At 48.8% G+C, this 12,386-nt stretch overlaps 1 protein-coding gene across 1 annotated transcript; it reads left to right on the top strand.

The window, feature by feature from the left end:
- Positions 1 to 1,025: 1,025 nt before the first annotated feature.
- On the top strand, positions 1,026 to 12,360 carry CADM3 (cell adhesion molecule 3). The gene is made up of 9 exons (XM_024750810.1): positions 1,026 to 1,146; positions 3,195 to 3,335; positions 3,849 to 4,001; positions 4,686 to 4,823; positions 5,190 to 5,360; positions 7,829 to 7,919; positions 8,351 to 8,520; positions 11,133 to 11,258; positions 12,143 to 12,360. Exons 1-9 carry the CDS (start codon positions 1,026 to 1,028, stop codon positions 12,259 to 12,261), a joined length of 1,230 nt encoding a protein of 409 aa, XP_024606578.1. The 3' UTR covers positions 12,262 to 12,360.
- Positions 12,361 to 12,386: the final 26 nt, after the last annotated feature.

Below are 12,386 nucleotides of genomic sequence, written 5' to 3' on the forward strand. Positions count from 1 at the left end.
GGGACAAGGAGCAGTTCCGGACTCTGCTCAGCAGCCGATGACGTTACTGAATTTTGCGCGTGTGATTGGCTACTGGCTTTGCAATGGGAGATCCTGTAAAGATTCTCAGGGCCGGTTTCTTTGTCCCTCAGTCTCTCAGGTTGAGTTGGGGAAAATAGGCCATGGAACCTCTACAGTGCTTCGCAGAAGGGTTTAGGGGCTATCTACTAGGAAGAGAGCCGGTGACTCAAGTCTTGGGCGTGTGTTGTTCCAGATGAGGGAGCAGAGTCAGTGATATAAAATGGTGAGTGGGACTGAAAGTGGAGGAGGAAAGCTTGACAGCCGTAGCACCGGATAGAAGGTAACAATCTAGGAAGGCGTGGGGTAACTTTCAACCCCAGCTGTGGTCTCTGTTTTCAGTGCTAAGGGTGTCACCTTGAAACAGAGCTTTGGATTTGGAATCAGGCATTTAATTTCCAGTCTTTGTTCTTCTGTTTGTAGGACCTTGGGCAAGTCACTTCATTGTTTCCTCTCTTCAAGATAGAAGTGATAATACCAACGTACTTATTTAACTGGTTTATTAAAAGGATTAAATGGAAACGTACTTTTTAATTATTAAACCTGTCATTATTTTAGTAGATAATTTGGTGTAGCAGAAAGAATCCCGGATCGGGAATGAAAAGTCTTTGGTTATCTTTACTGTTTCTGTATGACCTTCGCCAAGTCACTTTTAACCCTAGTGGGCATCAGTGTCCTCACCTGTGAACTGGGAGAACTGGACCAGATGACCTCTAAGATCTCTGTTGGCTCTAACATTATGTGATTGACTGCCAAAGCTTAGCATCCTCCTTTAATTCACCCCTTCGGAGGAAGACTTCACTTCCTTTTTCAGGACTTGAGTTAATCACCCCCTTTTGTGAGAAAGCCACCTTCTCTTAGGTACCCTGGTGAACCTGCTTTTCACAGGGACCAGTCCTCTCCCCCATCCTCAACAATGAAAGTACAGATCCCAGATGGTAGCAGCTTACATGTAGGGCTCATCCTTCATGGAGACTCTCTCCCCAGGCTACTGGCAAGAGCAGAATTTGGAGCTGGGGACTCTGGCTCCACTCGAAGAGGCCATGAGCTCCACAGTCTGGAGCAGCCCTGACATGCTGGCCAGTCAAGGTGAGAATCCAGGCCCCCTCATCTCAATGTCCCACAGTTCCCTCCTCCATCCTCACATCATCCCCCACTCATGTTGCTTCCACCCTGTGTTCTCCACTCCACTCATTACCACACAACTCTTCCCCATCTCCATGTGACATTTTAGTACTTAGTTCTACACCACCAACTCCTTTGGCACCTACTCCTCCTTCCCTCACTAAGGTACAGGGACCTCCGCATCCCTTACACCTTTTTCCAAAAATAAAATGATTCCAGGAGGAGTGTATTACTCAGAATAAAGAGGTTCTGGAAAGACACAATCAAGATAGAATTCTTCAAAAGGAACCAGGGACAATGGGATTACCAGTCCAAAATCGGCATATGGCTAGCAGTAAATGATAGGTTTCCCAAACCTTTCGTTGAGATATTTAAGGAAGATATCACTTCCACCTTTATTCAGCCGGCTCAGTCTCTGGCTTGCTAACATTGAAGTCGTAGTTTTGATTCTCCAGTTAGATGATTATCTGAGGCGCATTCCGGTGAAAAGAGCACTGCCTTGAGAGTCAGGATTCTAGTCCTAACTAGAATCACTGATGGGTAGAATGATCTTTAGCAATCACTTCGCCTCCATTGCCTCATTGTCTACATCTGTAAAATGAGGGAATTGGATTCCATGATCCCTAAGATCCCTGTCAGTTCTAATTTTTATGATTCTAGACACTAAAACTAGCAGCAAGGCTTTGGGCTCCAATTTGGAGACAGCCACTCAGAAGCATTGGTGTTTGGTGTCAGCTCTGGCAGGTGCCACCTTCACTCTTCAGGGCCCCTTCTCTGCTAGCAATGCTCATTGAATGTTCCTTGGAAATGGAGCTCTGGTGACCAGGAAAGACAGGAATAGGCAGATAGGGCAGGGGTAGGGTTGGTGCCATAGGGAGCATGGGGATTGTTTTAAATTGCTCAAACGGGGAGTGTCGGAAGTACGTTGCTTGGTTTCTGATTCAGAGGCGACAACGCTGGTGAAGTAATTTAGTGCCATAGAAGAAATTGTGTGGATGCTTCAGGAATCAGAGCTAGAATGCGTTGTTTTAGCTCTGCAAAGGTCTGTGCCATCGGGTCACAGGAAGTCAGACCTGAAGATGAGGGAATCAATATTAGGAATCAGAATCCATGCTTTGGGGAACATGGGACAACACTGGGTGGAGGAAGCAAGTGTCACACAGACTGAGGGGCTCACAGCTAGGCCTGATTGGAAGGCACATTTGGGATTCAAATGAGTCATCCTCACGCTATCTTACTAGTCCTTCTTTTATTTAACTTGACTAAGTAGAGAGGGATTAGAAACCATATTTCTATCACATCGAAGGGAAAACCATAATCCATTATTCTTTAAAACAACGTCAGGATAGTGATTTGGGTTGTGTGTTGATTTGGGAGGCGGGTAGTACTGATACTGAAAGGAATATGTTAAGGGAGCTGATGATTGAAGGGAAGTTATTGTTGGAGGAATTGAAAAGTCTGTGTCAAAACGTTTTAGGTTTTCTTAAAAGTCTTTTTTGTTTATTTTGCAGTTTTATCAGCTACCTCTTGTGTAAACGAATGTGCAACCCACATTCTTGGGGGTTGGCCTTTTCTTGGCTTTTAGTTGGGGCATTATTACAACCACTTCTGTTCTTGCCCTTATATGCAGGTGGTGGCAGGAAGGTAAAACTGAATGACAGACTCGTATGTGTGTTTTCAAAGGTGAATGGTAGAACTCTATCAGAAAAGATACATGGGGGGTGGTATGTGTAGATCTGGGGTGCCTTTATCCCTCTAAATGTTTGTGGCCCTGTCAGTTCATTCAGCAAACAGTCAACAAGTGACTGTTTTTCTGTGCATTCAAAGCAAGAGGAAGTGAGGTCTGTCTTCCCCTGCCTCACCCCACCCCTATTCCTTCCCCCATGATGCGTTAAGAGAATACAGAGACATGGGCCTTGGACGGTCTGAATTAGATGAGGTGGACTGTGGCCCAGAAATGGGTGGAGGGGCTAGTGCTGCCTTAGGAAACTAACCCAATTCTACTCCTGCAGACAGTCAGCCCTGGACATCTGATGAGACAGTGGTGGCTGGTGGCACCGTGGTGCTCAAGTGCCAGGTCAAAGATCATGAGGATTCATCCCTGCAATGGTCTAACCCTGCCCAGCAGACTCTCTACTTTGGGGAGAAGAGAGGTAGTGTCCCACGAGTTATCTGCCTCCATGGGAAACGTGGGCTGGGGAAGGGGGCTGCAGAGCTGAGAGGACATGTCCCTGTAGTCCAGAGGCTGAGAAACGTGAAGGAACGCTATTTGGGGAAGCAACAGGCCATGGGCTCCTCAGCTGGTTCCAGGGAAACTTCAGAATTACGGCTCTGACCTAGGCCATGCATGGTCTTATAGGGTCCTGGAGTGACTCACCCCAAAGGAGCCCTAAGAGACAGCTGATGTCAGTGTTGCCCCAATGTGGCCCTCAAATCCAACCTACTTTTCTGAGTATCTCTGAGGCTACTGAGCCCAATGGCCCAGGAAAGTAACTGAATAAACTTAAAGACGACTCAAACTCAGGAGCAGTTTTTTTTTTTTCTTCCCCCTGCCCCAAAACCACACTAGACCCTTTCTTGAAAAACAAAAGCTGGCCTGGGATTGGAAGATAAAGATGAAAGTCACCAGTTAAAGCCTTGCTTCCAATTCTCCCAATGTCCCCCAGCCCTTCGAGATAATCGGATTCAGCTGGTCAGATCGACGCCCCACGAGCTCAGCATCAGCATCAGCAGCGTGGCCCTGGCCGACGAGGGCGAATACACCTGCTCCATCTTCACTATGCCCGTGAGAACTGCCAAGTCCCTCGTCACCGTGCTCGGTGAGGCTCCCAAACCCCAGTGTCTCCACAGCGTGATTCCTTGCAAACAACTCTCCCTGCGTGGGCCCCTGAAGCGGCCTAGAGCCAAGCAAGTCTCCGAGCATTTGGGGAAAGTTCAGCGTGTGTTTCCGTTGCAATGGAATGAAATGCAAAGAGTGCTGGGGTCTCATCTTTTCTCCTTTACTTACTGTTTGCTCTGGGACGAATCTCTGACTCTCCTTGAGCCTGACTTTCCTAACCCGTAACAAAAGGATGATGGTGTCTGTTCCACTTACCTCCCCAGATTGTGTAAGGGAAACATTAGAAGTATGTGCAGTGCATGATTATAGCTTCCAAGAGGAGTACCCCAGTGCTTTGCATGCTCTCATCGTGATCCTCCATTTTAATTTCCTTCTTTGCTCCCCTGAGCCTCACATGTATCTGTGGCCACCCAGCTGTGCTTTTGGGTTGTTGGGTCATGTATCCTCTCAGGTATGGTAAATCTCCCACCACCATATCTCCTCCCCCTGGGGTGGTCTTTCTCTTATGAAAGAGAAAGATAATTTCTCTAGCCTTCTACCCAGCATAAACCAAACTAGAACTCAGATATCCTAACCCTCAGAGAGTCTACCTCGTCAGGGAGAGATGAGGTGTGACCTCAGCGTGCTTCTCTTTCCTATCCTGGCCATCCCCTATCCATGGCAGGAATCCCACAGAAGCCCATAATCACTGGCTACAAGTCATCGTTACGGGAAAAGGATACAACTACCCTAAACTGTCAGTCTTCTGGGAGCAAACCTGCAGCCCAGCTCACCTGGAGGAAGGGTGACCAAGAGCTTCATGGTAAGTTCTTCCTGCTTTGGGGGTGACAGGAGGAAGTGGTGCTGGGACAGCGGGGAGAAGAGAGGGAGTGAGGGGCACGTGTCTATATGCCTGTGTATGTGCACATAAGGCATGGTGTAGAAGAAGAAAGGGGAATGACAGATATTCTGTGGACAGTCGTGTGTGTGTGTGCGTGTGTGTGTGTGCACGCGCGTTGGGGACTCCATCCTCCTTGTGTGTACATATCCATTTCACAACTTCCTAAGTCTGCCTAAGTTGAGACGCACCATCTGTATGTCTACAGTGGGGCCCACACAATCTCTGCATGTTAGGGCTCACTCTGTGTCTATCTGTGTGTGCGAGTGTGTGTCTGTTTCTGCTCTCTAGGGGAACCAACCCGAATACAGGAAGATCCCAATGGCAAAACCTTCACCGTGAGCAGCTCAGTCACCTTCCAGGTCACCCGGGAGGACGATGGGGCAGACATTGTATGCTCTGTGAACCACGAATCTCTCAAGGGAGCTGACAGGTCCACCGCTCAACGCATTGAAGTTTTATGTATGTCATGGGCTTGTGAGTGAAGAGGATCTGGTATGAGATGGGGAGTGGGGAAAAGAAACGTGCGGGTTACTGTATATGAAGCACCAGGCACAGATAAGTAAATAGGTTTAAAAAAATAAGACAAGAATTGCCGGGGTTAGGCCAAGGGTTAGCAAACTTTTTCTATGAATGGCCCAATAGTCAACATTTTAGGTTTTGAGGGCCATGTGGTCTCTGTCTCAACTACTTAACTCTGCTGTTGCTGCAGGAATGTAGCCATAGATCATATGTAAACAAATGAACGTAGCTGTGTTCCAATAAGACTTTATTTACAGAAACATGTAGCTGGCAGGACTTGACCTGATAGGTAAATTTACCATCTCCTGGGCTAGGCCAGTGTTATGCATCTAGATTGTAAATTGTAGCAGTAACTGTAGCAAATCGAGGATTAGAAGACAGATTCTAGTCTGCCCTCCACCGCTTACTAGCTGAGTGATGTTAAGGAAATTACCCCACTGAGCTTGATTCTTTCTTTGCTAAATGAGAAGATGGACATGGAATCACAAAGGCTTCTTCTTGGTCTAACATACTATGAGTTCAAGAAAAGAGGTGGCAGGAAAACATGCTCTCCCTGGCATCATTATTCCCAGATTTCTCCCTACAGTACCGCCACTACTCTGCCCCAGGTCTATGATTTTTCTTGGGATTCTGACCTGAAATGGCCACTGTGAAAATCACTACTCCCAACCTTTCCAAGTATCCTCATCCCTCTATGGAATCTGCCTTGAATATGAGTGGGAAACGACCCACTCACCTGAGGAAATTTACAAGTTTTCAAAAAGAACTTTTCTGAGTAGAAAAGTCAAGGGGAGGGCTTCCCTGGTGGCGCAGTCCGCCTGCCGATGCAGAGGACGCGGGTTCATGCCCCGGTCCGGAAGATCCCACATGCCATGGAGCGCCTGGGCCCGTGAGCCATGGCGACTGAGCCTGCGCGTCCGGAGCCTGTGCTCCGCAATGGGAGAGGCCACAACAGTGAGAGGCCCGCGTACTGCAAAAAAAAAAAAAAAAAGTCAAGGGGAAAAAAATAAAGTAGAAAGGGAGAAGATAATGAGTTATAAAAGAATGTACTTCTTGTCCTAACTTATCTAAAGGCTGGGTGTTTTTCTAAAATAACTCAAACCTTTCATCTCTTCCTTATGGAAGATCCAGGCCTGACTTCAGTGTTCTTTAAATCAATTGCTAGACCCATTGCTGAAACTTGACCGTGAGGTAGGTTTGGGTTGGTGTCACTGTCCGTTTAGCAGACTCTCAATCTGGAAGCAGACACTCAATCTGGAAGCAGACAACCTGGATTCTAGCTGCAGAGCCACTGCTTACTAGCTATGTCACTTTCACCAAAGCACTCAATCTTGTAGCAGCCCCTTCCTACTTCAGTGAATTTTCATGAGGGTAAATGAAACACTATATAATGAAAGAACTTTGTAAACTTCAAAGTTCTGTATTGCTAGAAGGTGTTTCTCTGATAACTAGTTCTGAATGTAAAGCCCCTGGCCTTGGTCTCCTTGTCCAGGGCCTGGTCCCTGGCCAGGGCTAAAGAAGGCCCTCCCCTGTCTGAGCCCCAAAGACTCCTCCGTTAGGCACTGGACCATCTGGCAGTTACTCTCCAGGGATCATTTTGGCTCAACTGTGATCAGCAGTCAGTCAACAAATGCTATACTACAGGTGCTGCACTAGAGGCTTCTCTGGCTGTGAGGCCTTGGAACACCCGTTCTCTCACCTGGCCTGATTCTCTTCGTCCCGTTTGATTGGACTGAAACACGTTCATTAACCGGATGTTAAGGTTGGCTCTTTCCTTAGGGGAAGCTCGGCCTCTTTATCTGTTGTTCTAAACCGGCATCTGGTTGTATTGTTCTATGCGGCCATCTGGACCCAGCCTCCTAAGCAGCCCTTTGGCATCGGTGGCAGATGCCATCATTCCTTCCCAGAACCCATCTATATTGTGTCAGGGCCTTTTTGCAGCCAAAATATGACCTCCATCTCTTGCTGTTTCAAAGCTCTCACTTCATTTTTGGACCAGCTACTAAAAATGATGTTCTGCATTAAAGCATTGCTTCCCATTTAAGCTCCCTTGCAGAGAGGATGGAGAGGTTGTGAACTCAATCAGTGATCAAATTCAAGTTTATTTGTCCCGTCAGAAATATGTATTAAGTTCCATTTATGTGCTAGGCACAGATGATCCAGTGATCTCCCTTCTCAGCTCTCTGTTAAGACATCCCTTGGGTCCCCAGCAAGGACAGACCTTCCATAATCCTACCTCTGCAAGGTTGCCATATGACTCCCTCACACATCCAACAGCAATGGTGGTCTTTGTTCACAGCCTCTTGGGCTCCTAGGCCTTTAGGGGTGGCGGCTGAAATGCATAACTGGATGATTCTGGGATCGAGGTGACCCTGAGTTTCACGTTGACCCCATTTCCTTCTCCACAGACACACCAACAGCGAAGATTAGGCCAGACCCTCCGCACCCCCGCGAGGGCCAGAAGCTGTTGCTCCACTGCGAGGGGCGTGGCAATCCCGCGTAAGGAGATCCACTTCCTGGGTTGTAATGCACCTCTACAGACTAAGACTTTGCCTAAAGTCTTCCCATCTCCTTCGTACTGTCTGAGCCGCTCATTTTCCCTGACACTGTCTAACAACACCCATCCTCTGATTGCTTCTCCTGCAAAGCAGCAGAAGTGGGGAGGGGCCGCCCCCTGGCTGAGCCCCTGAGGTTCCTGTAAGGAGCCAAGTCACAGTTAGATACAAGCTAGGCGATCTTCCTCGTCCCCAGACTGAACCCCAAGGAGTCCCTCTCCGCCTGCCTCTGAGCAGCTCAGTGTCTCTGGCCCCTATAACTGCTCAAGCCTTCATCAAACTGTCCTTGACTTCCTTGCTCCCAGTTTTGTTTTGTCCTTCTTTAGCTCCTTGCCCTACTCTTTTCTGAACCCTTCGATTTCTCTGCCTCAACAGCCCCCAGCAGTACCTATGGGAGAAGGAGGGCAGTGTGCCGCCGCTGAAGATGACCCAGGAGAGCGCCCTGATCTTCCCCTTCCTCAACAAGAGTGACAGCGGCACCTATGGCTGCACAGCCACCAGCAACATGGGCAGCTACAAGGCTTACTACACCCTCAATGTGAACGGTGAGCCCTCCACAGCTCTCCTCCGGCAAACCCCTTCTCTTCTCCTCTAACATCTGGAACCCCGGTCTTTCCATCTCCTGATAGCATCCCCAGACCACAGTTGGGAGTGGGCTAGTAGGGCAGCAGCCCACCACCAGAGGGCCTGAGGACTTAGGCTCTAGGTCCATTCTAGAATGTGGAATAAGGAAAAACCAGTGGAATGGTGGACTTTCATCTGCCTTTGTTTAGCAGTGGTGACCCAGGCAACACCATCCTCCAGCCCCTGCACTCACCTGGCAACAAGAATAAGAACTCTGTGTGTAGAGGCCCCCGAGCTGCTCAAGTGTGAGTGTAGATGCGTCTCCCTTTGCAACAGGCTGTCCTCAGAGTTGCTTCTCCTGTGACTAGTACAGGATGCATGCTGCTGCTGTCATCTCCTTTTCTGCAGACCTCGGACACATTATACAGAATCGAGGTGGAAAATAGAGCTAAGTTCGTACTGTGCTGAGAGACAGTCAGAATCTTTTCTCAGATGCCATATTTTCTAGAGAGACTAGATGATGCTCCTTCTCTGAAGTTCTTCCCAGAGGTGTGACCACACAATCCAGCTTCAGGAGAAGTGATAGGCTAGGACAGAGGCCTCTGTATGCAGAGTTGGCAGGAGGTTTTTTGAAGACCCCAACAGCAGTGGGGTCCTGCCAGAAAGCCTTAATAAGCCTTTCCTCAGAACAGGGGAAATGCATCGTCAGGGGAACATCAGAGACTCCCTTATGTGAAATGCCCATTAAAACAGTGTAGGGATAGCAGCCAGGCCTCCCAGGAATAAGAGATCGGAGATCTTGGGACCAAAGTGTCTAGATGGGGTGAATCCAACTCCAGGAGCAGACCTCAGCATGTGGGAGCTGCGTCAGCACATCAAACAAAGCTATTGTAGGGTGCCAGGAGCAAGGACAATGCACTGAGGTCCTGTGTCTGCCCCCAGATCTCTGACGATGATTGGCAGTGAGAGAAAATTCCTGTGCCCTTGTGGTTGGTTTCTTGCTGATCCCCCGCCACCCTGTGCTAGAAAGCGCGGTCCTGTTTGACTGCATCTTCTGCCAGTGCTGACGCCTGGTGGTAGAATGAGTTACTGCACCTCCTTCCAGAAATCATCCTAAACCGAGTTGACTCCCAATTACCTGGAGTGAAATTAAACGGAGCTCTACCTGGAGACAGTGACACGTAATTGATGACCCCAGAGTTCATTTTGGTCGTGCAGACCTATGCTCTTCTAGGGAATTTACATTCCCATAGCCTCTGGGATAATTATCCAGGACTGATTTTTAATGCGGATTGTGTCTCACATTCTCCCGGGGGTGGGTGGAGAGGGGAGAGAAGAGAAAGAACAGTGGATAACCTCACTGTGCTCCCTCCAGATTACAACATCACACCCAACCCTCCTATCATAGAGCCCCGCGGACCCTCTTCTCCCTCCCTCCCAAGCAGAGCATAAAAACCAGAGCATAAGTTTTTTTTTTTTCCAAATAAGGCGGAGACAGGCAAGGAACTAAAAAGCTGGTCCACTCAAGCCTGAGGAGACATAAGGTAGGAGAGACAAAATGTATGAGGAGTCAATGAGGCATCAAGGCTCAAGCTGAGTCTATAAAACAACTAGCTCTCCCAGGGGTGGGAGAGCCGCGACTAGAGCTCATGTAATTTGGGACACATCAGAACTGTGCCCTGGGCCCGTGCACTGTCTCCTGAGATCTGCGGAACCCTGACTAAGGCTGCGGCTCTCCTTCACATGCCTGGCCAAGCCTGTGCTTGGGAATCTATCCTCTATCGATGCTGCTATGGAGGACAGATTCTCTATATCCAGTGACCGAGACCTTGCCATCATGGGAGGAAGCAGTTCAGTCTTTGTCCTTCCCACAAACCTCTGGTTGGTGGGGAAGTGAAGATGGAGTCCCAGACCTCTCTGATGAGACCTGCTGGAGGATTGCGTCTTGCTGGAACTCTAAGCTCCCCTGCCAAGAAGGAACACTGTTCTTTATATAGGGAGTCACAGCCCATCGTCTTTTGTAAGGTGCTCTCAAAGTGCCTATTCCTGGCTCCATCAGTTTTTCACTTCTCCTTCCCTATCTGATATCAGGACAATGGGTGAATATGGTGAGAAGCCCCCCTAGAAAGGCCAGCTCAGAATATAAATCAGACGGGAGGGTAAGAGGGCATGGGGGATAGGGAAGAAATACTCTGCTAACCCAGAAATTGAAAGAAAGACACACAGACACACCACACACACACACACACACACACACACACACGCACACAGAACACGAGATGATTTAGACATTAAAGTGATGATCTTTGACCAAGGTCAAGCTTCAGGTTCACAAACTCAAAAGGTTAAGTGTGAGCAGATGTATCTATTTATTCATGATTACATTCTTTTAAAACAATTACTATGCTCCAGATAGTCTGTAAGAAACTAGGTACAAAAGAAGACATATCCCTTTTTGCTGGAAGATGCCACTCCATTCTCCTGATGTTAGTCCATGTTGTCAGCTGTGTAAGATGATCCATGGCCAGGTCAGAAATGCTGTGAGATAGAAGTTCTTCCCACATCTGACTGTGTGCATCCCACCTCCCTCCAGATCCCAGTCCGGTGCCCTCATCCTCCAGCACCTACCACGCCATCATTGGTGGGATCGTAGCTTTCATCGTCTTCCTGCTGCTCGTCCTGCTTATCTTCCTTGGCCACTACTTGATCCGGCACAAAGGTCAGAGGCATGAGGGAAGCATCAGGAGGGATTGGGAGTGGGTAGGGAGATCAGTGAAGGGCAGGCTGCAGGAAGGGCCTTTGGAGACTCAGTCGGCCCCTTGGAGAGTTTGAGGAAGAAAGAACACAGCCAACCCTGTGATAACTGAGCATCTCCAACCTCACAGTAGAGCCTGATCCCTTGGTGGCCATCCAAGTAAAATCAAACCTTCCCACTCAGTCAGCTGCTGCTCCCATGCTGCTCGGCCTCCGGGGTCTCCTGCCATAAGACAGAAAACTGCCGAAACTCTGCCTCTTCTTCCCATTCCTTCCTGCACTTTCCTCCTTTCTGTTCAGCCTCATGTTTCTTTGTCCTTTGGTCTCCCTGTGCCTTGTCCTCGCACCACCCCTTTACTTTTCTCTCCTCTCCTGTATCCCTGCCATCTCTCCCTCCCCTCTTCTCACATGCCTTCCTCTCAGACCTCCCCCTCTGTTATTCCTTCTAGCCAGCAGCTGGACTTACGTGGACTGGGCAAATGCTAGCCAGATCTCAGGTTCGTTGTCATGGAGCTGACCTAGCAGTTTCCCTATCACCACCTTACATGCACACGCGCATATATACACACATACACACACACATATACACATACACACACCATTTTTTTTTGGCCTGTATTATAGATCAGACTCTAATTAAAGGCAGGATTCATTAATTCTTGGAGGTGTGGTCAGGTGACAGATGTTGGCAGCAAGATGCAAATTAGGGCAGGTAGAGAGGAAGAATAAAGCTAGGCAGGAGAAAAATTACAGAGGCAAGGTGTGGGTGGGTGGTGGGAAAGTGGACAGAGGGGCTTCAGAGGTTTGGAAACTGCTCCTAAAAGAAGGAGCTTCTCTCTCTCTCCCCAGGAACCTACCTGACACACGAGGCGAAAGGCTCTGACGATGCCCCAGATGCGGACACAGCCATCATCAACGCAGAAGGCGGGCAGTCGGGCGGGGACGACAAGAAGGAATATTTCATCTAGGGGCAGCCCCCCAGGGACCCCGTGGGGACTGCTGGGGTCATCACCAACCTGGACTTGTACAGAGCGACCCCAGGGCCGCCCCTCCCGCTTGCTCCCCAGCGCCCCCCCACCCCCCTGTACAGAAT

Source organism: Neophocaena asiaeorientalis, unplaced genomic scaffold (genome assembly GCF_003031525.2).
Source record: "Neophocaena asiaeorientalis asiaeorientalis breed wild unplaced genomic scaffold, Neophocaena_asiaeorientalis_V1.1 scaffold315, whole genome shotgun sequence".
NCBI classification, from domain to species: Eukaryota; Metazoa; Chordata; class Mammalia; order Artiodactyla; family Phocoenidae; genus Neophocaena; species Neophocaena asiaeorientalis.